The 26,914-nt window shown below is 34.6% G+C and overlaps 2 protein-coding genes across 4 annotated transcripts in view; both read left to right on the forward strand.

Annotated features, from left to right (window-relative positions):
* The window catches only part of phka1a (phosphorylase kinase, alpha 1a (muscle)), a 33,521-nt gene extending 10,888 nt beyond the window's left edge, over positions 1-22,633 (forward strand). For 2 of the 3 annotated variants that reach the window (XM_056462112.1, XM_056462113.1), the window contains 21 exons: positions 52-159; positions 251-329; positions 973-1,107; positions 2,123-2,232; positions 3,074-3,218; positions 3,308-3,386; positions 3,467-3,633; positions 5,036-5,206; positions 7,155-7,243; positions 7,352-7,497; positions 7,599-7,752; positions 11,600-11,679; positions 11,777-11,855; positions 12,836-12,965; positions 13,230-13,331; positions 15,462-15,577; positions 16,395-16,439; positions 18,433-18,594; positions 18,679-18,732; positions 19,612-19,812; positions 21,148-22,633. In XM_056462112.1, coding sequence (XP_056318087.1) covers positions 52-159; positions 251-329; positions 973-1,107; positions 2,123-2,232; positions 3,074-3,218; positions 3,308-3,386; positions 3,467-3,633; positions 5,036-5,206; positions 7,155-7,243; positions 7,352-7,497; positions 7,599-7,752; positions 11,600-11,679; positions 11,777-11,855; positions 12,836-12,965; positions 13,230-13,331; positions 15,462-15,577; positions 16,395-16,439; positions 18,433-18,594; positions 18,679-18,732; positions 19,612-19,812; positions 21,148-21,321 — 2,526 coding nt within the window. In that variant the 3' untranslated portion in view covers positions 21,322-22,633. The remainder of the gene's footprint in view (positions 1-51; positions 160-250; positions 330-972; positions 1,108-2,122; positions 2,233-3,073; positions 3,219-3,307; positions 3,387-3,466; positions 3,634-5,035; positions 5,207-7,154; positions 7,244-7,351; positions 7,498-7,598; positions 7,753-11,599; positions 11,680-11,776; positions 11,856-12,835; positions 12,966-13,229; positions 13,332-15,461; positions 15,578-16,394; positions 16,440-18,432; positions 18,595-18,678; positions 18,733-19,611; positions 19,813-21,147) is intronic. The other variant, XM_056462114.1, reaches the window with a different exon arrangement.
* A 1,475-nt stretch (positions 22,634-24,108) lies between these two features.
* Positions 24,109-26,914, forward strand: part of hdac8 (histone deacetylase 8) — a 45,872-nt gene continuing 43,066 nt past the window's right edge. The window contains exons 1-3 of the mRNA XM_056462115.1: positions 24,109-24,313; positions 24,607-24,659; positions 24,770-24,900. Coding sequence (XP_056318090.1) covers positions 24,200-24,313; positions 24,607-24,659; positions 24,770-24,900 — 298 coding nt within the window. The 5' untranslated portion in view covers positions 24,109-24,199. The remainder of the gene's footprint in view (positions 24,314-24,606; positions 24,660-24,769; positions 24,901-26,914) is intronic.

A 26,914-nucleotide genomic window follows, 5' to 3' on the forward strand; every position in this document is an offset into this window, starting at 1 on the left:
AGTTATGTACAAAATTATGTACTTTGTTACAACTAACCTTTTGCACTTCAGGTGGATGAGGAGTATGTTAATCCTCACACGGTGGAGCGGATCCCGTTGGGAAAGTGTCCTCTGAAGTGGGGCCAGTCCCTTTATGTTCTGGGCAACCTGTTGGCAGAGGTTAGAGGTTATACGTCATATCTTTCCCAATGTTTTACAAATTAATTATTGAGGCATTATGAAAAAAACCATCTTCTTTCCTTTTTTCCAGGGTTTTTTGGCTCCTGGAGAGATCGACCCCCTAAACCGCAGGTTCTCTGCCATCCCAAAACCGGATGTTGTTGTGCAAGGTATTTTTCAACATGCTCAACCAGTAGCAGTCAAACTTTTATGGCAGATGTGATTCATTGCTAAAAGGGTTTACGCAGGGTCTTAAAATGTCTTTAATTTCGAAAACCAAATGTTAGGCCTAAAAAAGTCTTGAATGCACTGAAATGGTGTTGTACTCTAGTTTATAAATCATTTTAAACAGGTCTTCATTTTCCTTTGTTCATGTAAAGTTACTCAATAATCAGCAATCCATCTCAAAAAATGTTTAACAAAAGTTCCGTTTATTAACTCTATTTACCAATATGGTTTATATATCCTTACAATAACCTTTGTTTAAAAGTTCTCAATGTATTTATAGCTACACTGTGAGGACGCTGACCGGGAAAGACTGTTGTGCATAAATTTAGTTTATTATAGTTTTTAAAGCTTGCCTTTAAAAAAAAGTTATGTTGACGAATGTATGTGTACAGTATATAACTAGAGTTTGCTTATTTTATAACATTTAAAACATGTTGGAAATCACTTGATTAGAAATTTAATGGGGCAAGTAAAAGTATGCAGTTTCCTTCATAATGACATTCAAATGGTCCTAAAAAGTCTTTTAAATGGACTTGGTGAAACCTGTAGAAATTGACCCTGATGTTTGTGCTTTGTCCTGAAAAGTGTCCATCCTTGCTGAGAACGAGGACATTAAGGCGCTCCTGCAGAATAATGGGATTGATGTGGAGACAGTGGCTGACATCCACCCAATCAGAGTGCAGCCGTCTCGAGTTCTCAGCCACATTTATGCTCGGCTAGGTAACACCATAAAGTTCTTTTTGACACTAATATCAGGGTTCATATAGGTGCTGGAAATCCTTGAAAATGTAGGTTTGAGAATGGCTTATATTTTGGACACAGTGCTTGAAAATGTCATTGCGTTGTTTTCATAATCGTTTATTACTAAATAGGTAATAATAATTTACTATCTAACTAAAATTCTAATAAATTAAAAATCTATAGCCTGTGGCTTGATCTGCCTGTCTGATTATATCTGTAATCTTTGCTTAAAAAGCAAGAGAAGACAAAATGCAGATAGAATAACACTTCATGAGTGAAAAATGCATGAAATTTTAAATAAATATACATTCAACATGACAGATGACACATTTAAGATGTGAGAAAATTACTTTTAAGAGAGTAAATGACAGTAATTCAATGTTAGGCTTGGGGCAAACATGCCATCTATAATTTTCATCGTAGTATTCAAAGTAAAGTATAGTATAGTATACTATAGGGGTGGGAACAACAGGTGAACTCATAATAAAATATTCTGATATTTTGTCCCCCGATAATGATATATCACGATATCAGTGATTCTGCGATTATATCACAATAAAACAATATATCAAGATATTTGTAAACAAAGGGAAAAAAGTACATCAAAAGTTATAAGATGTGTTCCTTTTATTAACAGCACATTTTATAGAATCACACCAAGTGCACAGCTGTCAAAAAAGCCTGAAAATGCTGACGTGCAGCGAGCAGTTTGTGACATAAAAGGTCACAACTCTAAATTAGTAATAGCAGCAGCATCCCAATTTTGAGCAAATTACATTTAACAAGAAACTGTCAAATTAGCAATTCTTTGCTTTCTACTTTTTGCATTATACTGATATCACACTCCTAGTATTCCAACAAATATCATCTGATATAATGTGATGAAATATGTATATGTATGTGAGTCAATATGTAGATTGTTGTAAAGTGCTGGAAAAGTTTGATGTGTACGAACCCTGTAATATGAAACATATTTAAACTATCTTTCTCCAAGGGCGTAATGAGAGACTGGGGCTGACTGGCAGACCTTACCGAAGGATCGGTGTGTTGGGAACCTCAAAGCTGTACATCATCCGCAACACCATCTTTAGCTTCACACCTCAGGTTCTCTATAATGTTCTGAAATAGGCATGTCTGAGACTTATGTTGGCCTAGAGCAGTGGTTCCCAAAGTGAGGATCACACAACAGGGAGTCGGGGTCGCCTTATGACTTCTAAAAATCAAATAAAATTTTACTAAACTATTAATAGCACCATATTTTACCCATATCCTTCAAAAAATGTGTTGATTTTATTTTATTTTTTTTAAATCAGCCTTTTTTAAAAATACATTTTTAAAATTTCCTTGCGACCCCTAGAGTCATTGCGTTAGTTAGATTAACAATACAGTCATAACATTAGTTGCAGCAGATCAACATTTAAGCACCGTGATAGGCTTTCTGACATCTTTTCAGCACTCGCATACATATTATATGTGTATAACAATGTAGAAAATGATAAGCATTTGACAGAAATACAGATCACTGAATGTGGTGGACGATCTCTCAGTGGCGATCTCTGAAATTAAACCAATAATGTACTTGGGAGTCCAAACATTGTGCCGTTTCTTAATACTTCTTATCATGTTGAAATTAAACCAATTCATAAATTACTATAAAAAAAAACATGGAATTGTTTGTGTTGTCAATATGCTTGTGTTTATATAGGCCTATTAGTGTGTATATTTAACATTAGTATATTTATAACCACCTCTGAGGATAGTGGGGGTCGCGAGTCCCTGACATTGTTATTTTGGGGGTCACTGGCCTAGAGAGCCACAGCTGGTCTTCCAGCAGAAGTTAAATAAATATGTTTGTGAGATAGAACTGACATGTTGGTGCAGTTTTTAAAAACATGTATTCTCTCTTTGTGCATTAGCTGTCTTTATACTTGGGTTTGTCATGTAGTTCATAGATCATCAGCAGTTCTATCTGGCCCTGGATAACAAGATGATCGTGGAAATGCTGCGCACTGACCTGTCTTACCTCTCTTCTCGTTGGAGGATGACCGGCCGTCCGACTGTCACTTTTCCCATTTCCCAGACCATGCTCAGTGAGTGAAAACTGCTTCCTCTGTGAGTGTATTGTCGTCTAAAACTGATCTGCGATGTGCACGGCCTTTTTTTATGCATTTCTTCCTAGACCATGACCACACTGATTTGGACCCTGCTGTTCTGGCCACACTTAAGAAGCTACAGGACGGTTACTTCGGAGGAGCAAGGTCAGATAATGAGGATATAAATAAATGCCATCAGTGTCTTGAAGTTGAAGGGTGGCTTATTTACTTGCTATTTTTGTTAGGGTCCAGACTGGCAAGTTATCAGAGTTTCTGACCACGTGTTGCTGTGCTCACCTGAGCTTTCTGGACAGTGGTAAGACACGCTCCAATAAGGGCTGGGATGAAGATGATGATGATGTTGAGGATGACTACTTTAGAGGTGCTGTGCATGACCTGAACTTCAATGATGGTAAGGGGGGAAACTGTCTTGGCAGAGAAGCTTTGTTTAAAGAGGAGATTTTAAAGGGATAGTTCACCCAAAAACTGAAAATCCTGTCATCATTTTCTGACGCTTCACTTCTTCCAAACCTGTTTAAGTTTCTTTCTTTGTTTAAACACAAATGAAGATAATTTGAAGAAAGCTGAAAACTTATAACCTGTAAGGAAAAACAAATAGTATAGAAGTCAATCGTTACATGTTTTCATCTTTCTTCAAATTATCTTCTTTAGTGTTTGACAAAAGAAGAAACTAAAGGTTTGAAACCAGTTAACGGGGCGTAAATATTGAGTAAATTTAAATGTTTGGTTGAGCTATCCCTTTGAATCAGATTAGATACTGCATACCTGCCAACATTCATATCATAAAATCCGGGAGATTTTATCCGGGGGTCCGCGTGAAGTGAGGAGGGGGGGGGGGGGGTGGTAGGGGTGGAAGGTGTACGCGAACTAAAGAGCGGGGGTGAAGGTGCGCGCGAACTGGGGAGCAGGTATGAAGATGGTTGCGCGTTAGGTTCGGTGTGCATGAGGACTGAACCAAAAAGCTGAGGAGCTGAGGGGGGGGTGGAATTCCGGGAGTTTTCTGAAATACAGGATGGGTCTGAAATACGGGAGACTCCCGAGGAAAAGGGGAGTGTTGGCAGGTATGAGATACTGATGTTAGTAATATGAGACCTGTTTGTGTTTTCTAATATTCTCGTTCATGTTAAGTCACTCACATTCTTTTCATACCTCACTCCATCATTTACTGCAGGACTAGGCTGCATTTTAGCCATGTACACCGATTTTATTTATTTTGATCAATTGAGTATGGCCTTTAAGGAGAATTTGTGTTTTAACCAAAGAATCTCAGTCTTTTTTTCTCTACCATCATTGCAAGATGTGTTATAATGGTGTTTGTACTTGCAGTGTGAAATCAGCATTGTGTTTTTTGTTTTTATTTCTATTTGTTGTGCGCTTTTCAAGTTTATGTATTGTTTCCTGCAAGAAGAGAAATTTTTTGAGCTTTATTTTTGGCCTTTTTGCCTTTATTAGATAGGACAGGAAGCAAAGTTGGAGAAAGGGGTAGGGTAAGGAAATGTCCCCGAACCGGGATTCGAGCTTGTGACGCGCTACTGCACCATATGCCGACGCACTAACCACTAGACTATTGCTCCGACTACAAGAAAAGAAATTGATTATTAATTAATATATATTTTGTTAGAAATGAACAGTTCTGAATGCTTCTACACATGTAAAGTATGCTGTAATGTCACATAAACACCTCAGAACTGCTTTTCTTAATTGACTTGACTCTCATTCTGACCTCAATGCCAGCACCCCCCCATTGCTCTCTCTTTTTTAAATTCTGACTTCCAAACCATATTTTTTCATAGATTCAGATGATCTAGCACAATACCTGGACCAGCTTTTGCATGCAGCGGTGCCTCTCCAGGGGCTCAGAGTCGAGGCAGAGGCTAAAGGACTGAGTCGCTTCAAGGCTGCAGCCACAAAGACACGTGAGATGGTGTCTCTGGTGAACAAAGCCAAGGATCTACAAATCCACAGTGAGATGAATCAGTATTAATCACTACATTGTGCAAAATAAACTGCACAGTTTCTTATGAATAACACATATAATCTGTATTACAGAAAATGTTCAATTCTTTACAATAAAAAAAAAAAAACAAGTGTAAACAGCAGATGCAGGAACATTTAACCAGCAGATGTAAGAGTTAATGCAGACATAAATGGAACAAAGCAAGCACAGAATGATGTTTAATTAGAGCATAAAATACATTTGTAGTTTCCACAGTGAAAAATCATAAGTGATATTGTCAGAATTTCTTCCTGACACTTAACATTGGATGATTTTTATCACTCCAGTATCTGTTTCTTTTTGTTTTTTGTCTTTTTAGTCACATGCGCTAGAGCTTTGTTACAGAATTTATACTGTAAAATAATTTTTGTTGCTATATTTTAGTAAAAAGCTGCTTTATCTTGAATGTGATGGCATCATTTTAGGTAAATTAAGAGATAATATTAGTATTTTACAGCAAGTTGTAATATAGTTAATACAATTCATATTAATACAGTTAATCGCCACTAATCACATACACAATTGTGATTTTTTTTTTATTTATTTTTTTTTTATTTTGTGTGAACTGTAATATATATTGTAATATATATTAGGGTTAGGGTTAATGTATATATTTATAAATGCACACAATGTATATACTTGTAAATGTCTATTTATATATAGCAAATTTTATATTTATATATAACATTACATTACATTACATTTTAAGCCAAATCGCCCTAATATATATATATATATATATATATATATATATATATATATATATATATATATATATATATATATTTGGCTTAAAATGTAAATCTTGATTAACTGAACATTTTAACTCGATTATGATTAAAAGATTATTTTATTTTATTATATTTATTTTTTTTTGCCTTCATAGTTCACTGACAGGTTTTGTACAGTAAATATGCTCACATATTATAAGTGAGAGATTTTTGAATGAAGAATGCATTACTTGATTTTAAAATAATTGAAGTAAACTACAATTTATTTATGATTATTTATTGAATATCAAACATTGAACAAATGAAATTAAAACACCCATTGTCTCAAACAAACTGTGACTATTTATATAAAAAAGTGAAAAGTAATTATTTGCACTTTTGGAAACAAAATAAATTATTTTCTGTTATTCATATTAAAAGTAGAAGGTATAGGGTACCTATAGTATAGTAGGGTATGCGACCGGGCAAGACCATACGCGTGTGCTCGACGCAGAAGTATAAACCAGCCAGAGCAGAGTCACGTGACTCCACAAGCGGTAGGGAAAGTAATTGAAAAAATTGATCTGGCAAATTTGTTCTGAATGATGATTTTAATTACTTTTCGATTAATTGCCCAGCCCTAATATATACAAGTAAATAATTTTATGGATATACTCTATGTGGGCATTTATATATACATAATAAATATACACAGTACATGCACATATATTATGCAAATACAAACTTTTATTTTGTATGCTATTAGTCACGTTTAAACGTTTAGGTTGGTATGTTAACTGTATTATAATAATAATATGTAATTATTGCTAATAAAAATATGCTTTTTTCCAAAGTTAAATCTAGAAAATTTTCAAATGTTGTCACCATATATTTTTTATACTGCAAAATAAGTGGTTCACAATAGCAGGCACATGTGAAGGAGTGGTTCACCAAAATAAATTCTGTCATCACATACTCGCCCTCATATAAATCTAATCTAATGATCTAATCTATCTTTTCTTTTTTTATGGAAGACAAAATAAGGTTTTATACCATAAACATTTACCTCATGGATAAAAAACAAAACAAATGATCTTCCTATTACATTCCTTTATGTCTTTTATTGTTGTCTTTTACTATATGCATTTTTCTGTGCACATTTCCATTTTTTTATTGTTTCTCATTGCTTGTTTGTATGTTTTTCAGATCTCCATATGTATCTTCCCAATAAGCTGTTCCGCTCACCTCAGCCTGCACTTAATTTAAAAGACTTTCCAGGACAGCGGACGGCTCATGTGTGTAAATATACACATTCGCGCACACACACACACACAGATGGTCTTTTAATAAAACAAAATGGAGATGGCAGAAAACTCTTAATGTTTTTTTCTTGACGTCTGTAGAGTTCAGAAGTTGTGGTGCCCTCTGAAAGTAACCTGCCCCGGGACGCTCATGGTGCCATTGACTACAGCACTCTAGTGCAGGTGCTTAAAGACACTCAGAGCCTTCATGATCAGGCAGACATCCTCTACATCCTTTTCAAAGACAAGTACGTCACTCACCATGTTTACATCAAAGTGAAATGAATGAGGATGCCTGTACACTGTTGTTTAGTTTAATATTAATTTGAATGCATGGGTTTTCCTGCAGGGGAATGGACTGGGACACTCAGCTGCATGGGAAGGGCACCACTGTTAAAGGTTTGCTAGTCGAGCTCTATGAGAAAGCGGGAGATCTGAGGTGTTGGGATATCATCCGTATGATTTCAGGCATGCTCCGCAAGAAAGTGGAAGAACTAGACTGGGTAAAGATGGAAATGCAGACTTTTTAAAACAAAGAAACCGTGACACTCTTTGCTCCTGTGAAATATTTATTCATTTAAAAATATTTCCCAAGCGCCGTTTAAGTTTTTTTAAACATAATAGCTTAAATAACTAATTTCTAATAACAAATTGTTTTGTCGTCACCAAGGATGATGGTTCATAATATTTTACTAGCTATTTTGTAAGACATTATTATGTGCAATTTAAAGAATTAACCTGGTTAACTAGACAAGTTATGTTAATTAGGCATGGTGGTTTGTTGTCCAATAACAATATTTTTAATAATATTGACTTTCTTATTTATTTTTGGTCCCACTATATGTTAGGGGTTGGTAACCTCTATATACAAAACAAATAATACAATGTACTTACTGTGTTCATAATCTATAGTAGAACACTTCTGGTGCTCTTGAAGTAGGATACAGGTAAAGTTAGGGATAGGTTTGGTGGTATGGGTAGGTTAAAGGGTGGGTTAAGGTGTAAGGGATGGTCAACAGTGTAATTAAAATTAAGGTATTAAAATTGGATACATTATTTAGAGACATTAATGCCTTTAAAACGTATTTTAAAAAGTCTTGAATTCTATTTTACAAGGTATTAAATTTTGTATCATTTTTGATTATACAATGTATCGTTTATGCTAAAGTTTGCCTGATTTTAATCTGCAAATATCAGGATGATGTGGAGTTTATGAATTCGATAAAATCCTACTAGATTTGATGACACCCTGCTTTGTTTATTTCAATAACCAAGGCAACACTGTTATGGCCTGTTTCCACTGAGTGGTACGGTACAGTATGGTACAGTTCGGTACGCTTTTATGGCCGTTTACACTGTCAAAAGGTATCAAAAAGCGAACAAAACTGTACCATTGTTTGGGTAGCCTGTTGGAAGGGCACCTAGCAAAACAAAAGGGTGAACACTATTGGTTTACAGAGATCCGTCACTAGCGTGTGTACAATCACGAGAATGAAAACAAAGGAAGCGCCATTTTTACATACATTATATATATATATATATATATATATATATATATATATATATATATACGTGTATACATGTATATATAAAATAAAGGTATAATAACAAGCCATGGTTGATCCAAGCTTAAACAAACCTTGTCATAGAGAGCAGCCACAAAGCCAAGAAGAAGAGCGTAATTTACCCTGTGCCCTGTAGTTGTTTGCAAGGCTGTCTAAAGTGCAAGCACTTTTGCTTTCTCGCCTGCACTCGCTGCGTGTCAGTATTTTAAAAATAACGAACTTATTGAGCTGATGGTAATATCGTGCACGTGATTATTGAAGTGCTTCTGACATCAGATCCTTTCAGAAGCGGATAAACGAGTGACGTGCGAAAAAACAAAGAAGCGAATGATTCTTTCAGCAATGATTCTTTCAATATGAACAAACTGCCATGTTTAACTATTATCTTCACCTTTTGGACTATTATAAACTCGGAATGATGGAATTACTCGCTAACAGAGGCTACATGTGCTGATGAAGATTAAAGATACAGATGAGAGGTTTGCACTGACTGTACAATGTTACGTGTTGTCTTTGAAGCCAAATAGGGACTAAATGTCTGTTGTGTGTAGTTTTTCTGTAATGGGTAACATATCAGAGACTGTAAGGGTCTGTATGTGTTCATATATGTAGCATTTATTTATTTTATATAACTGCAGACGTTACAGTAGGCTACTTCGCATCATTACTCTGCAGTTATAATCAAATCATGTTCATAGAAAGGTTAGTAATGAACATTTATACACAAGTATTTATGTGTATAAAGCATCTGTTTTGTGAGAAGTGCTTCTTGTATGATATGTGAACGACCCGTACAGCTTTACTTTGCAATTTCCTCGAGCAAGAATGACGTCGACTGAAACTTTGTCACCGCGCCTACCATTGGTACACTTTTGGCAGTGGAAATGCAAGCCTGATAAAGGTGACCCGTACTGACCCGTACTGTACCACTCAGTGGAAACAGGCCATTATATCTGCTAAATGCGCCACCTGCTGGATTAGCATTTTATTCAGTATATGAATAATGTTTTAGTTTAGGATTAGTTTCTTACACTCAGTATTTATTAAATATACTGCAACTTAAAATGTTGTCAATGTTACCAGCAGTGTTCGGGAGAGTTACTTTTGAAAGTAATTCATTACAAAATTGAGTTACTCTCAAAAAAGTAACTAGTTGTTGGCGCCAGTGGTGTCGACACATGCACTCCGGTGCTCATGGTGACCCGAGTTCGATTCATCTCGTGGTCCTATGCCGACCCTTCCCATCTCTTTGCTCCCCATGCTTTCCTTTCTATACTCTCTACTGTCCTATCAAATAAAGGTGAACACCCCCCCCCCCTAAAAAAAACAAAAAAAAGTAACTAGTTGTGTTACTTTTTATGGTAATTTAAGTTATGCGTTACATTACTTTTGAGTTACTTTTCCTTATTGGCTGAGAGTTGATCTGCAATTAACAGCGCACTGTATAAGCTACATTTACCTTTGAAGAACACATTAAAAAATAATAATTTAGGATAATGTTATCTTCTGAGAACTTCCTGATCCCGGGCCTAGACATGCCTTATATACAGATTAATGAAAGTTTAAAGCAATGTGTTTACTACTTTTGTACTTTTTGTTGTATCAGTTTTGAAAATCACTATCTATTGAGACAATCCCCTTTTCCTTCATGATTCAATGAAGCTACTTTAATTTTAATTCAGCAATTTAATTTTAAAAGCGAACATAGAAATGTAATACTATTACGCAACTTGCGCTACTTGAAATGCGTTACCCTCAACACTGGTTACCGGTGAAACCTAAAGTGGCAATGAGGTTTTATAATGTATGAAAAGAGTCTTAAAAAAGGTCTTAAAAGGTCTTGAATTTCACTTTCTGATTCAAGTATATACTCCAACTACAGAAATCAATTACAGATGTAATTATATGCAGGAATTTAATTAATAATAAGTACAATGTAAAACAGGTACCCACAAAATAAGTACATTGTAACAGATGATTAATTTCAGTGTAAGTACATATTAGTTAAGGCTACTTAATAAAAAGTTGTTATTATCATTAATAATAATAATAACAACAACAACAATAATACTAATAACAATAATACTAATAACAATAATAATAATAATAATAATAATAACAATAATAATAATAATAATAATAACAATAATAATAATAATAATAATAGTAATAATAATAATAATAACAATAATAATAACAACAACAATAATAATAAAAATAATGATAACAATAATAATAATAACAACAACAACGATGACGACGACGACAACAACAACAACGATAACAACAACAATAATAATAATAATAATAATAACAATTATTATTATTATTGTTATTATTATTATTGTTGTTGTTGTTGTTATTAATTATTATTATTATTATTGTTGTTGTTGTTATTGTTGTTATTATTTATTATTGTTGTTGTTGTTGTTGTTGTTGTTGTTGTTGTTGTTGTTGTTGTTGTTATTGTTGTTGTTATTATAAAATTCATAAATGATCATATTTTATGAGTTTTGCTTATATTATTAGGATTTTTAATTTTATTTAAAATGTTTTTATTCCAGCCAAACTAAAACAAGTAACACTTTCTCCAGAAAGTAAAAATATAATAGGAACTACTGTGAAAATGTCCTGTCTGTTAAACATCATCTGGGAATTATTTTTAAAAGATTTAAAATCTCACTAATCATTTTTCCTTCAACCTTGTAGATCAACAACACTCTTACAGTCTTTCACATGTTTTTCATGAATTGGTCTGTATTTTGGCTCATGGTTATTTTTGTAGGCCTGCTCAGATTTGCTGGCTCATCAGAAGCACTTGACAGTCGGTTTACCACCTGAGCCCAGAGAGAAAACCATTACAGCGTGAGTTTTTTTGGTCATACCTAGTGCAGGTGATACTACAACAGTGCAGTATATTGTATTGTTTGCATGTGTGTGTGATCTAGATGTTTTTCTGCAGGCCTTTGCCTCCTGATCAACTGGCCTTACTGATTGATCAAGCCAGCGAGAACAACATCACTATTGCCATCCTCACACAGGTTACACACAAACATGCTGATTTTACACAACTGTTCACAGGTTTGGGGTCAGTAAGATTATATTTTATCTAAATGAAAATATAGATTTGTTTTATTCAGCAAGTATTCATAAGTGAAATGAAAGTATGTGTGAGGGATAACTATGCGATTTGTTGGTCACACTTTATTTTGATTGTATATTTGTTGAGTTTAAGTTATATTGCATCTACATGCCAACTAATTCTCATTAGATTATAAGTAGACTGTTAGGTTAGGGTTGGGGTTAGTGTAAGTTGACATGTACTTGCAAAGTTTCTTATAGTCAGTTAAATGTCTGTTGAAGGAGCAGTATCAGCAGATATTAAGCAGACAGTCTACTAATACTCAAATGGACCATCAAAATAAAGTGTAACCAATTTGTATTTACATTTGAAATAAATAATGTTCTTTATAACTTTCTGTTTATCACAGAATCCTGAAAAATACATTTTAGAATAATTTGTATTGGATTGTGACACTGGAAATGAGAGAAATTAAGATGAAAAACAGCTTTATTTGATTTACAAGAGTAAATTACATTAAATTACATTAAATTAATATTTTACAACAATATTTTATTTTAATTATATAACAATAAATTATAATTATATAATAGAAAACTTTTTTGTCTAGCATATTTTCTCTTTTTACTAAATTTTCATTTGGAGGATCATTTCAAACCATTTTATTATATGTTGATGTGTACACAGTTTCTGGTGATTTGTGGGTGATAATATTAGATAATAATCTATAATATTATAAATTAATATAATGTTCTTATACTATTCATATCAGTAACTGAAAAAGCATTATCAGATTAGTCAAATATTTAATAATCTTCTTATTTTTAAAAGAAGTCTTGATTATAACATTACACATTTTCTTCACACACGTTGGTCTTTGTTTTCAGTATACTTGGTTGTTTTTGTGTGTGTGTGTGTGTGTGTGTGTGTGTGTGTTAGGAGATCATAGTGTACCTAGCGATGATCATCAGAACACAGCCCAGTTTATTCAGTGAGATGTTTCGGCTGAGGATCGGCCTCATCATTCAGGTTATGGCAACTGAACTGGCTCAATCTCTAAACTGCTCAGGTATCGCATTTTTTATTATCGTTTATTATTATACGCTATGTGTTCAGACCATATTTTTGGAGATTAGAGGATGTTTGAAATGTTTTTTTTTCCATTTCATTAAAATAAATGCAGTGCACATCTGAAAAACAATTAACAAAACAAAAATGTCATTTTACTCAAACACAATAATGACAAGTCTAAAGAAACTGAGAATTGTCAAGTGGCCTCTTAATTTTTTTTCTCTGAGCTTTTTCTACAATGCATCTTTTATTGGTGTTAAAGGTGAGGAGGCCACAGAGAGTCTGATGAAACTGAGTCCCTCTGAGTTGAAGAATCTTCTCCACCACATTCTGAGCGGGAAAGAGTTCGGTGTTCAGAGAAGTGGTGAGTGACTTCGTCAGAATTACTGTGCTGTTAGGACAGCGTTTCTCAATCCCGGTCCTTGTTTCTCTTTTCAAGTCAGATGTTTGTTCTAATTCGACAGTAAGTGAACTCTGCAGGATATTCCCCCATGATTTCAGTTTGAAAGGAGCATATACAGTATGTTTCAGTGAAATGGTATTTTAGTGTGTGATGTGTAGCAAAATTATATAATAATTCATATTAATAATTAAGTTATTATTTAATTATCAATATTTGGGTTTACTTTATTGTTATGATAGCAGAACCAAACCTACATCAAACTGAACTGCTCATCTGTTTGAGGCTACAATTTATTTCTCTATTAATTCAAAGATCAAGTAATTTCCTGGCCTCAAAAAAAAATCTCACTACATTAACGGATTAGTTCAACTGGCAGCTTTATCTGTGAGTTCAAGTAACTCATACTCTGTGTAAAAACAAGCAGTTCACGTAGACAAAAACATTAAAGAATAGTTACGAAACGGTACAGACAACACATACATTTACAACATCCATGTACTAGAGAGGTCTAATCGTTTTAAGCAAAGCTGAATTATCATCTAAAGACATCTCTGTTGTTATACAGTATCTAAATAGATATAATAGCTTGCATTGGTCTGGTCTTGCTTATGGATTCTAGGCAAGCTTGATGGTTCCAGGCGGGGTCATTCTAGAATGGAAAGCAAAGGTCTGTTGATTTAAGCAGGTTTGTCATGAGAAAGTAGGCCATCTGTGGCCATGTTTAGAAATGGAACTGAATTAAGGTTCCTGTGTTGTCTCGCCTTCAAACCATTCAGTCACCAATGAGGAGTTTCCATTCCCCAAGGAACTTTTCAATCCTTTGTTTGAGTCTATATTTCATTTGCATCCATAAAAAGTTTGCTGAATTAGTTGCACATTTGCACCAAACATCACATACTATGTCTACCGTGTGAAATACAATCACGTGACGTACATCATCAATCCAGAAATTGAAAGATGCTCAATTAGACACTAAATAAGTTGGGTATCACATAAAATCTGAATTATTGAATGCTTTGAAAGTATTAAGTAAAGTTCTAGATATCATATTCTGTATTCTGTAGTTTTCTAGCTAATCTGATATAAAAAATTAACAAAGACACACACATGTAAAAACAGTGCATACATTAGAAAATGGTTTCTAGATCTATTTTGAAGAGGAGTTTGAGGATTTGCATGTCTCCATGGTATGCTTTGAAGCTTGCTTGCATTCGTCTGTTTCGTTTTAAACCCGGGGAGGTTTATCAGATAGCAGCCCCCCTACTATGGCCAGTTTGTGGGTTTTTTTTTCTAGATGTAACAATTATTGTGTCTGATCTGCATCCATTTGTTGCATATGTGAATTGATATTCTATTTATTTAGTGGGGTATACTGTGTCACACTTTGCTCGATGTTTTGAAGAAAGCTGAAACCTGTAACCTTTGACTTCCGTGGTATTTGTTTTTCCTACTATGAATGTTAATGGTTACAGGTTTTCAGCTTTCTTCAAAATGTCTTTTGAGTTCAATTCATGTTTATTTCTATAGCTCTTTTACAATGTAGATTGTGTCAAAGCAGCTTAACATAGAAGTTCTAGTAAATTGAAACTGTGTCAGTCCAGTTTTCAGAGTTGAAGTTCAGTTTAGTTCAGTTCAGTGTGGTTTAATTTTCACTGCTGAAAGTCTAAACACTGAAGAGCGAATACATCGATGCGCAGCTCCACAAGTCTAGAACCATGTAAGCCAGTGGCGAGGAACACAACTTCACCAATTGACCAAAGTGAAGAGAAAAAACCTCAAGAGAAACCAGGCTCAGTTGGGCACAACCATTTCTCCTATGGCCAAACTTCTTGTGCAGAGAAGAAAATAGAAGAAAAAAACTCATAAAAGTTAGAGTGAATAAAAGAGTAAATAGTGACTATGTTGTCATTTTTGGGTGAACTATCCCTTTAAATAATAGAGTCATGTGTAATGTGTGCAACAGTGGGACCAGGATTGGGAAACACTGTTTTAGAACAATAACTGGAATATTCTAAAATATGATTATGAATGTATTTAGCATGATTGTTTGATTGGTTTGTTTGGCTAATTTTGTTGATGCTTGATTTTAAGTTCGTTCAGTTGAGCCTGGTGCCAGTCCTGTCATCTCCATCCATGAGGTGGGCAATGTTGGAGCCACCAAGAGTGAGCGTGCAGGCATCAGCAAACTGAAGAGTGACATGAAGATGGTAGGTGACTGCACATCCAGACCCAGGAACAAAAAACACACATACAGGCCAGATAAAAAACACGCTTAAGACACTGTAGTGTGCCTATATGTCATGTTTGTGTGTGTGTAGTCTGTGTGACTAATAATGTTTAAATGTTTTCAGTTGGAAGAGCTCAGATTTTCTTGGTCGATCCAAAGTAAGGTGATGTGTTTAATAAATTGTGGATCAGCCTTATTTAATGTGGTCTAATCTCAAATGAAAGGGGCAGTTCACCCAAAAATGAAAATATACTTACTTTTTGCTCACTCTCAAGTGGTTCTAAACCTCTATTAGTTTCTTTCTTCTGTTGAAAACAAAAGAAGGTATTTTGAAGCTGAATACCTGTAACCATTGACTTCTAAAGTAGAAAAACAAATACTCAAATCAATGGTAACAGGTTTTCAGCTTTCTTCTAAATATCATCTTTTGTGTTCAACAGAGGAAATAAACTCAAACAGGTTTGCAACAAGTGAAGGTAAATGTAATAAATGATGGTGGAATTTTCAGTTTTGGGAAAACTATCCTTTTAAAGGTTAACAATTTAAGGACCAAACTCATAAATTTATAAAACACAATTTGGTGTTTGTATTAAAGGTATGGGAGAAAATCCACTGGACATCTAAAGCTTGAATTATTCATTATATAAAGAAGAAATATGCAATGTCTAAAGCTGCATGACGGTGTTTAATTGCACTGGGGATGTGAACATCATTTTTGAAGGTGGTTTATAAGCATTTCATTGTGTATACTGTACAAAACTGATCGCCTCTTTGCTGTTTGACTTTTTGCCTTGTAGACTTTCTCAGGTCAGTCCTTCGATGCTGAGCCTGTTGAATTAGCGGTAAGTTCTATCAACTTTGCAATTTGATTTTTGAAGGGTAAGATTAGGCAGCTAACAAAGTAGCAAAAAGCCAAAAGTGTCTATGCCTGCAAGATTATTTAATGTGCGCAAATTTGTCAGTTTTATTTAGTCAGATCTTAACAACATGGAAAAACTGCCACTTTACAGGATCTGTGTGTAGATTTAAATTGTAGTGCGGTCATGAGCAAATGTCATGTCTAAAGCACACCAAGAATGATAACTATAATGATAATCAAACCATGAAATATATTTCTATCCATACCAAATGAAGAATCAAAGAATCAAGCAGTCCGTTTATTGTCAATGTCAATTTTATTTATACAGCACTGTTAAACACAACTAGAGGTTGACCAATGTGCTGCATAATACCCAAAGAGAAAGATATAAAGTTATCGCTAAAACAGACAATTTTCATTGATACAATTCCAAATCAAAGAGGTAAGTTTTTAACCTAGATTTAAAAACAGACAGAGATGAAACAGATCTAATACAGAGGGGCAGAGCATTCCACAACCTAGGAACAGCTCATGCGAAAGCACGGTCACCCCTGTATTTCAGCCTCGAATTAGGAATACATAATAATCTCTGGTTAGATGACCTAAGAGACCGACCAGGCTGATGCTCAATCAAAATGTCATTTAGAGATTTAAAAACTAAGAGAAGAATTTTAAAAGTGACTCGATAGTGCACAGGCAACCAGTGCAAAGAGCGTAAGACTGGTGTGATAAACGGGATAAGGTTGTCTGTCTAATCCTGGCCAAATATAATGAGTTACAGTAGTCCAATCTAGTGGTTATAAAGGCATGAATTATTATTATTTTTTTTTTAGATAGAATATATTTACCTGTTTTTAAAAGTCGAAGCTGAAAAAAGCAGGATTTAACCACTGCATTTATCTGTTTGTCAAATCTCAAGCCATCATCCAGAATTATACCCAGATTTTTTTTACGCAGGGCTTTATAGAAAAACTTGATTTTTCTAGATTAACTATCAGTGCTCTAGAAGAGTTTGACAAGCCGAACAAAATCATTTCACTCTTACTTTCATTAAAATCTAGAAAGTTCAAAGACAACCAGGCTTTCACATCAGACAAGTATAGCATAAGAGTCTCTAGCCCATTTGAACTTGGTTTTAAAGGCAGGTAAATTTGGGTGTCACTGTCATCCGCATAACAGTGAAAAACCATGTTTTCTAAAGACAGAGCCCAGAGGAAGCATATATAAGGAGAAAACAATAGGGGCTAAGATGGATCCCTGAGGAACACCCCATGACAAAGGTGCTGCGTCAGAAGAATGTTCTCTAATAGTGACTTTAAAACTGCAATTGGACAGATAAGATTTAAACTAATCCAGGGTACTTCCTTTTATCCCTTCACAATGCTCTAAGCAGGCCAACAAGATGGCATGGTCTGCTGTGTCAAACGCAGCACTCAGATCTAACAGCACAAGCATTGCACAGTCCCAATCATCACCAGTTAGCAATATATCATTTAAAACCTTAATCGTAAAATTGTTATTATAAGCTAGTACAACAGTTTGGGCACCTGCCATTTGAAATGCTTGGGATCTTTAAAGTAGGATCAGTTGTGATTGGCTGTCAATATTTTTATTGTTCATCAACTGAAGGAAAAAGTGTTAAAGTGATTGCAATGATATCGCTCATGTGTCATTGTCACTGTTAGCTGTTGAGGGTTTTTTGCTATCATTACAGTTATCATTCTTAATTTTTTGATTGCTTTGTAAATTCATATGAGCAGGAATATTTTGGTCAAATACTTGAAAAGGATTTAGATTAAACTATAATCACTATTTTTCACATTTGAAATTTTTACATGAGATGTTTTTACATGAAATACTGTAAAACGTTGTGGCTTAATTCAAGTGTATGTGTTTTGCATATAGGCACTCGAAGTGACTAAATAGCATGATTAACCATAAAAAAATTGTTCTATGTTCTAAAACTGAACTTACAGAGGAGCAGGATGCCTTCAATTGATGGGTTTGATAGCTCACTGAGTGTTGGTGTACCCCGGGACAGTCGGCAGGGCCAGTGGCTGCGCAGGAGGAGGCTTGATGGAGCTCTCAACAGAGTTCCTGTTGGCTTTTATCAAAAAGTCTGGAAGATTCTGCAGAAGGTTGGAATATTTTGAGTTAATAACATCGATCGCAATACTTTCTATATCTTTTTTGCTATACAAAATGTATTGTTTTCCCTACAGTGTCATGGCCTTTCAATAGAAGGCTTCGTTCTCCCATCTTCTACGACAAGAGAGGTTTGGCACCATAACCAGTGTATTTACAGTGTGTTCACACTTGAATTGTTTGTTTTGAAAAATTTTATATTTTTTGCATTATTTCAGGTTCATTTATGCATATATGAACATGAAGGTGCACTCAAATTCTTAGTATATAAGAGTATATATTTTATATAATATATTATATATATAATATAAAAGTGTATATAATATATGAGTAGATGAGAAGTATCTGGAAAACCTACTACTTCTGCCAAGATTCTGAAATGAAGATCATATATGACCCTGAACAACAAAAACAATCTAAAAACAGTCTGTCAAAAATTTGGTGAAAATGATTACACTAAGATCATGTTCCATAAAGATATACAGTATTGTAAATGTATCAAAAACATGCATTGGTAAGAGCTTAATTGGCCAACTTTTAAAGGTGATTTTCTCAGTATTTAATGTTTTTGAGGCCTCAGATTCTAGAGTGCCAAATTTAGTTCTATCTTAACAAACCATAGAGCAATGAGAAGCTTATTTATTAGATTTTAAGTAAAAATTGACATATTGACACAAATGGCACTATCTCACAGGAACACAGGAAACGTGTGTCAATGTTTATTACAAAAACTGTATGAAATCCAGTGTTTGTTTTGCTAATGCATGTTGAAATGAATCATAGATTAACCCAGAGTAACAAACTGCTTAATGAAAATTCGGGTCTATTTAGAAATGTTTCTTACATAAGCAGACTGAACAAGACTTTAACTATTTTAATGCCTGTTTTGGGACAAAGCAAAGATCTTTACATGTGAAAACACCCAAATATCTTTTCCCATTCTCCCCAAATACTTATTTCAACCCTGAATGTAAATATCCTTCATCACCATTACATCTCCCTCTCTCCAGATGACCCCGGGTGAGATTAAATTTGCGGTACACGTGGAAAGGGTGCTGAACCGTGTCCCTCAGCCTGAATACAGGCAGCTGCTGGTGGAAGGCATCTTGGTCCTGACAATGCTGGCCGATGTTGACATTCAGAGCATTGGCAGCATCATTCACATAGAAAAAATTGTTCGCATCGCTAATGACATGTTCTACAAAGACCAGGTATAGATGCACATTTACATTGATGTCAGATATATGGTGGTCAAGAGAGCCTAACATGCTGCAGTTAAAGAAATAACATGTAATTACAAAAAACACCAGCAGTCCCTATGAACCGGAAGCTGCGATCATTATTTTATTTCGTATTGTGACGCAGTTCCTAGAGAAACAGAATATTAATGAACAAAACAGTGGGCGTGGCTTGTTTTTTCTTCCGAGACCTGAATAGATGTAGTAAAGTAGGCATTTCATTCAGAAAGATCGGATGGGTTTTAGAAGTGTTATTACAACCTAACAGATTCCTCCTGCTCAGCATTTCTGTTTGTTGTCAAAACTGACAGTTGAACCAGTGTGGTTAAGTCTGTTAGCCATGCCCAATACCTCAAAATCATGTAATATGGCAACGTGAAAACAAACAGGAAGTGCATTTTCAGATTTCAATTAAAGATTAGAAGGGCAAACAATTTTTTTGCTAACAAAATCATATGGTCAGTTTTGATTTGTTGGGGACCTCAAGAAAAGATCCTCATCAGTTTGACAGCATGTGTTTGCATTTCTCACAACACATGCAAATAGCATGAAACACAATGGAAAATTTCAAGGGGGCCCAAAAACGTGACGGACCTGGCTGGGATTTGTTTATTGTGCCGTGACTATTGGTCAAGTTGTAGGTGATATTTAAAAGTTGAGCTTTTCTGTTTATTTTAACATCCTGATTACACCATCTCCTTGTCTTTTGTATATTATTAGCTAAAATAACCATAAACTAAATAGTCGGGTCTGTCACGTTTTAGGGTGCATTCACACTAAGCTATCCGAACCGTGCCTAGGCGAGTTTCCCGGTTCGTTTGACAAGTGTGAGTACTGTGAATAGGGCCCAGAGCATGGTTCGGTTAGGCATTGGTGCAGTATTCTTGTAGTGTGAGTGCAAAGCACGACTGAGCCCGAAACTGAAGACGCAACATCATTTTTAAGAGACTGTTCCTTATTGATTTATTAATCATTCTTATTTTTTAATAAGCGCAAATTGTCATAGTTTATTAAAGACGCAAACCTCGTCAGCTGCACCTTCAGCAAATCTCCTAATACCTACAGCATGAGGGCTTTATGAAAGTTTATGGGCATTAAAAGTTGTGGATCTGTTCAGCAAAATATTTGACTGTGTGTCACTGCATCCCAAACGACTAAAATAAAACAAAACAATATAATTAAAGCAGTGTCCACTGTGCTGAACTTTTTGTAATTGCATGTATTCTTAAATTGCTGCACGTTTAACTCTATTGGCCACCATAAAAATATCTACAATTTTTTACAATGTACTTTCATTGCCTTCTGCAGAAGGATCTTGATGCTGAGGACAGTATTTTGGAAAAGGATCAGTCTACGGGCATCTGCCGGCTCCTGTATGACACTGCACCCAGCGGCCGCTTCGGCACCATGACTTACCTCACGAAAGCTGTGGCTACTTACGTCCAGGACTTCTTGCCTAGTGGCGCCTGTACTGTACAGTGACACCTACCTAGGTTTTTAAATAGCATAGTTTTTATTGTACAGTCAAGAGACCACTATTTTAAAGCCCTTAATGAGATATTTGTGTGAGTTTTAGTATTAAAGCAAAACCTGCAACTGTATTGATTAACTCGTCATTGAGCACATAATAATTTTTGTAGTTTACAGTTTAATGGTAATCCTTGAATAGTTCTTAGATTAGCTACATTTAGCATATTTAATATCAGCAATAAACATAAGGCAGTAGGGAATGAAGAAGTACAGTCCTCAGTTGTTCTGCTTATTAAAAAAAAACAGGTTGTGAGTTTACTAGCTTGTATGTGATCTATGAAATACAGACTCTACACACAAAGCACTTACCTTTTTTAAAAGAACACTCCACTTTTTTTAGGAAATAGGTTAATTTTACAAGTCACCTTTAGCTTAGCTTAGCATAAATCATTGAATTTGACCAGACCATTAGCTGTTTTAATAATTTTCTTACTTAAATCTTGACACTTGTGTAGTTATATTGTGTGCTAAGACTGACAGAAAATGAAAAGTTGTTATTTGTAAACTATACTCTCATTCTGGTGTAACAATCAACTTTGCTGCTGTACCATGGCTGAAGCAGGCACAAACAAAAGTTCCTTGATTATTTTGCCAGTATGAGAGAATAGTTCCTAGCCATATTGAACTACAAATTAGCAACTTCACATTTTCCGTGGGTCTTATTACACGATGCAACTATGGAGAAGTCAAAATAAGACTCTTCAAAATTATCACAACTCTCTTCATTTTTTGAGTGAGACGCTAATGATTCAGTGATCCACGCTAAGCTAAGCTAGTGCTCCTGCCAGACCTAGAGATCAGCTGAAGAGAAACTCAACAAGTTTAACTCTAAGTGAGTTGTAAAATGAGCCTATTTCCAAAAATAATGGAGTGTTCCTTAAAAACTGTAAATCTGTCCCTCGCAGTCTCTTATTGATATCAATTAAACTGAACGTCTACCCTGACTGAGCTCTATTAAGCATGAAAGTGTTTTGTTTTTGTTTAGCTCCTAAAAAAGATATACTGCATCAGCTATGATGAGAATCTAGTGTACGTTTACAGTCTACAACTTATGGAGAGATGACTATTTTGTTTAATAATAATGTTTTGTGTTTTAGACTTGCATATGTGGTCTTTAAAGCTGTGTTACAAGTGAACGGTAGATGTGTGCATGTACTCAGAGAAGCCATTATGGAACAGTAACTTTTATTTATTTTGCTTACAGTATAATAATTTGAACTAAATGATGATGATAAATTTAAATAAACTTATTTTACTTGTTAAATTATCAGGATATTTGTGCTTTTTTTACTGTTTCGTATCATGACTGCAGCCAAAATGAGTGCACCGTCTTAAAAACCTTTACAGTTTCTGCAATTTTAATGAAGATAGTAAGACTTTTTCATTATTTAAAAGACAGTAAAGAAAAAGCACACAATAATCACGGTTGCTCAGTGGTTAGCACTGTCACCTCACAGCAAGAAGGTCGCTGGTTTGAGTCTCGGCTGGGCCAGTTGGCATTTTTGTGTGGAGTTTGCATGTTCTCACTGTGTTAACGTGGGTTTCCTCCAGGTGCTCCAGTGTGTCTGTGTGTGAGTGTATGGGTGTTTTCCAGGAAGGGCATCCACTGCATAAAACGGGTGTCCAAACTCGGTCTTGGATAGCCGGTGTCCTGCAGAGTTTAGCTCCGACCCTAATCAAACACACCTGAACCAGCTAAACAAGCTCTTACTAGATATACTAGAACAGGCATGGGCAAACTTGATCCTGGAGGGCCGGTGTCCCTGCAGAGTTTTGCTCCAACACTAATCAAACATACCTGAACACCCTAATTAGTGTCTTTAAGATCACTAGAAAGCTACAAGCAGGTGTGTTTGATTAGGGTTGGAGCAAAACTATGCAGGGACACCGGCCCTCCAGGATCGAGTTTGCCCATCCCAGAAGCTTCCTGGCAGGTGTACTAAAGCAAGTTGGAGGTAAACTCCCCAGGACACCGGCCCTCCAGGAATGAGTTTGGTCACCCCTGGTGTAAAACATATGCCGGAATAGTTGGCAGTTTATTCCGCTGTGGTGACCACTGATAAAGAGATTAAGGCGAAGCAAAATTAATGATTGAGAACACAATAAGCCTTGTGTGCTCTATTTAGGAATCACACAATCTTTTTTCTTTGTCATTTTTTTTTCAAATCTCCATAATTACAAAAAAAAAAAAAACATTTTATTGCACATTTTGAAGTTCAATAAAAGATTAAAGCGTTTAATTGTCTGTTTTTACAGAACAAATAAACAGTTAAATTAACAGTTTTTTGCTGAAATTAATCAAAATGATGTTTTTGATTAAAACAAAAAATATCTGTCACTGGGTTAAAAAACCCTCATACAACTAGCAGGAGTATTGGTATAAAATATATAACCCACTGTTAGCTCTTTTAATTCTGCTTAATTCCTCAGAAAATAAGACCTCATCTGTTGAAGTTCAATCTCAAATAAATGAAGCTTGATTAAAGGAAGTTTAAATTTTCCACGTCAAAAACCATAAAACATTATGATCCTTTGACTATTAAACACAGTCCATTTCAAGGGGTTGTAGCATGTTTGAGACTTTTTTCATTAGGATTTGTTAGTTTTATGCCACCCATAAAATCAACAGATACTGAAGATCCAGATGGAAGTAATATTTAGAATCAATTAAACAGTTTGCGATAGTTTACGATTTTTAAAGACCGGACCTTTATTATGAAATAACGGAAGTTTATTGTTGTAACGTTCATTCATTGCGAGGACAGCCAGAGCTGACTGCAGGGCTGTGTATCTGTTTATGTGGTGTTTTGATTTTAATAGTTTTATTTAAATGAGTGAAAAAGGCGACAACAATGATGATAAAAGCAGAACTCGCAACGTGGTGTATGTTTACAGTCCGGAATACATACAGACATGTGACTCACTGTCTAAAGTGCCAAACCGGGTGAGATGAACTGCACTTCACTTCACACACACTCCAAAACAAAACATACACATCTGGCAGATGCTTCACATTTCACCTTAATAATTTAACGCTAACGTTCGCCTTAACTAGCTTAGCACTAACGTAAAATTACACCTTCTATGATCCATGACCATGTAATTCTTTGGAGTGCTTTGTTATATCACGCAAATAACGTTAACTTTATATGTGTGTGTGAATCAATGAATGACTTGAATGAGAGAAAACAAATTGGCGAGTGTATTTCCTTCTGTTTACTTTTGTTTCTCTCACAGGCGAGCATGGTGCATTCACTGATTGAGGCGTATGGCTTATTGAAATACATGAGGTGTGTCTTGATTTGTACGTACAGGCACAGTTTCTCGGTATTTAAATAGATTTTATAACATGTAAACAGTGTTAGCTGACGATTATGTTCTCAAATGGTTGTTTATTTAGGGTCGTGAAGCCTCACGTGGCTTCAATAGAAGAGATGGCTGTGTTTCATACAGACTCATACCTGCAGCACCTGCACAAGATCAGCCAGGACGGGGACAATGATGACCCTCAGTCTGCTGACTTTGGACTGGGTAAGACTTGTGTTAAATTTAGATACAGTTGAAGTCTGAATTATTAGCCTCCCTGAATTATTAGCCACCCTGTTTATTTTCCCCCAATTTCTGTTTAAGGGAGAGCAGATTTTTTTTCAACACATTTCTAATCATAATAGTTTTAACAACTAATTTCTAATAACTGATTTATTTTATCTTTGCCATGATGACAGTAAATAATATTTGACTAGATATTTTTCAAGACACTTCTCTACAGCTTAAAGTGACATTTAAAGGCTTAACTAGTTAGGTTAACTCGGCAGGTTAGTGTAATTAGGCAAGGTATTGTATAATGATGGTTTGTTCTGTAGACAGTGGAAAATATATCTTAAAGGGGCTAATAATATTGACCTTAAAATGTTTTTGAAAAAATTAAAAGCTGCTTTGACTCTAGCGGAAATAAAACAAATAACACTTTCTCCAGAAGACAAAATATTATCAGACATACTGTGAAAATTTCCTTGCTCTGTTAAACATCATTTGGGAAATATTTCACCACGAGTATGGATATGGACTTCATTTGCTATTGCAATTCATACACAAGAACATCAGGGTGGTCAAACACTGTTGTACGGCAGATGTCTGTTCGCTTTGTTTTCATAAGCTAGGCATTTTCAAACTTTCATTCAAAAAAAATATGCTTAAATATTTTAATTAAAACCTCAAAATATGACCCAGAGTGAAGCATATATACTACTATATATTTACATGTAAAATGACATGCATACAGTGCTCAGCATATCTAAGTACACCCCTCACAAATCTTTCTTTTAATTTCATATTTTTAATATGAAGCTATACAATATTATATTTGTGCATATACATTAGATTACTCAGTACTGAAGCCAAATCTGGAGCTTATCTAACAAAATGACTTAGGATAATGGTGCAAATACTAGTACAGCCAAATTTAAATGTTAGAGAAAAATATTAAATACACATTTAAAAAGAGGTAAAATCAAGAGAAGCAAAAGAATTTAAACATTGTTGAAATCTTGTAGTTTGTAATTTATTCTGCAATATTTGGCTTGAATTTAATTGTATTATCTATCAATTTCAATGTTTGGTGACTAAAATAATATTGTAATTAATATATCTGTTTAATAAATCTGTTTTGTTTAAATGCACCAAAACACATTGCCTATATTTACTGAGCAATGGAGAAAAATATTCATTTTCAGAAGGGGGTGTACTCAGTTATGCTGAGCACTGTATATTCTGTTAAACATTTGTTTAATCTTATAAGTGAAATGTTCTTTTTTTTTTTTTTTAATAATTGTGTTTTGTTAATTTTCATATTATCTTCTCAGTCATATTTAGAACAAGAATCACCTGAAGACATATTAAAAGATTTTTATTGAAGGATCACAGTGCATCCTCAGAATACAAATTAATTTTTTTTATTATTTTCTAAATGTAATTTCAAAAGGACCAAGTGTTCATAAATGTTTCCACTTCATGCATTATACTAAATTTATTCAAATTGTAGTCATAATAAGGAACCATAAAACAACAGTCATATACAGTACAATATAATTGTAACCTTTTGTACTTTTACCACTATTCTTCAGACTAATGTTTTACTCATTTGTCATGAAGTTTTTAATAAAATAACAACATTTGACAAAATCACCTGCTTTTTTAAATAAATATATTTTTTTAGTACATTTCTGAATTATTGTGCTATTTTATTTGTACAAAACTACATCTGTATGCTGAATGATGATTGTTTCTCCCAAATTTAGATCGAGCATTTTATCATCACAAAAGGGATTTGATGCATTTGATGTATTTATTACAAACAGAATATCATACTTAAAACAATTCTTCAATCAAAATACATTTTACCATAATCAACAAAAATATTTACCTATCCGTGTACACTTAAAATAACAAATCAATTTAACCAGTTTGTAAAGGAGCGGGAGGAAGCACTATCTTATTATTTTCCCCACACCACTCCACATCATTTGACTGTCACTTTAACTTATTT

This window comes from Danio aesculapii, chromosome 7 (assembly GCF_903798145.1).
Source record: "Danio aesculapii chromosome 7, fDanAes4.1, whole genome shotgun sequence".
Classification (NCBI taxonomy): domain Eukaryota; kingdom Metazoa; phylum Chordata; class Actinopteri; order Cypriniformes; family Danionidae; genus Danio; species Danio aesculapii.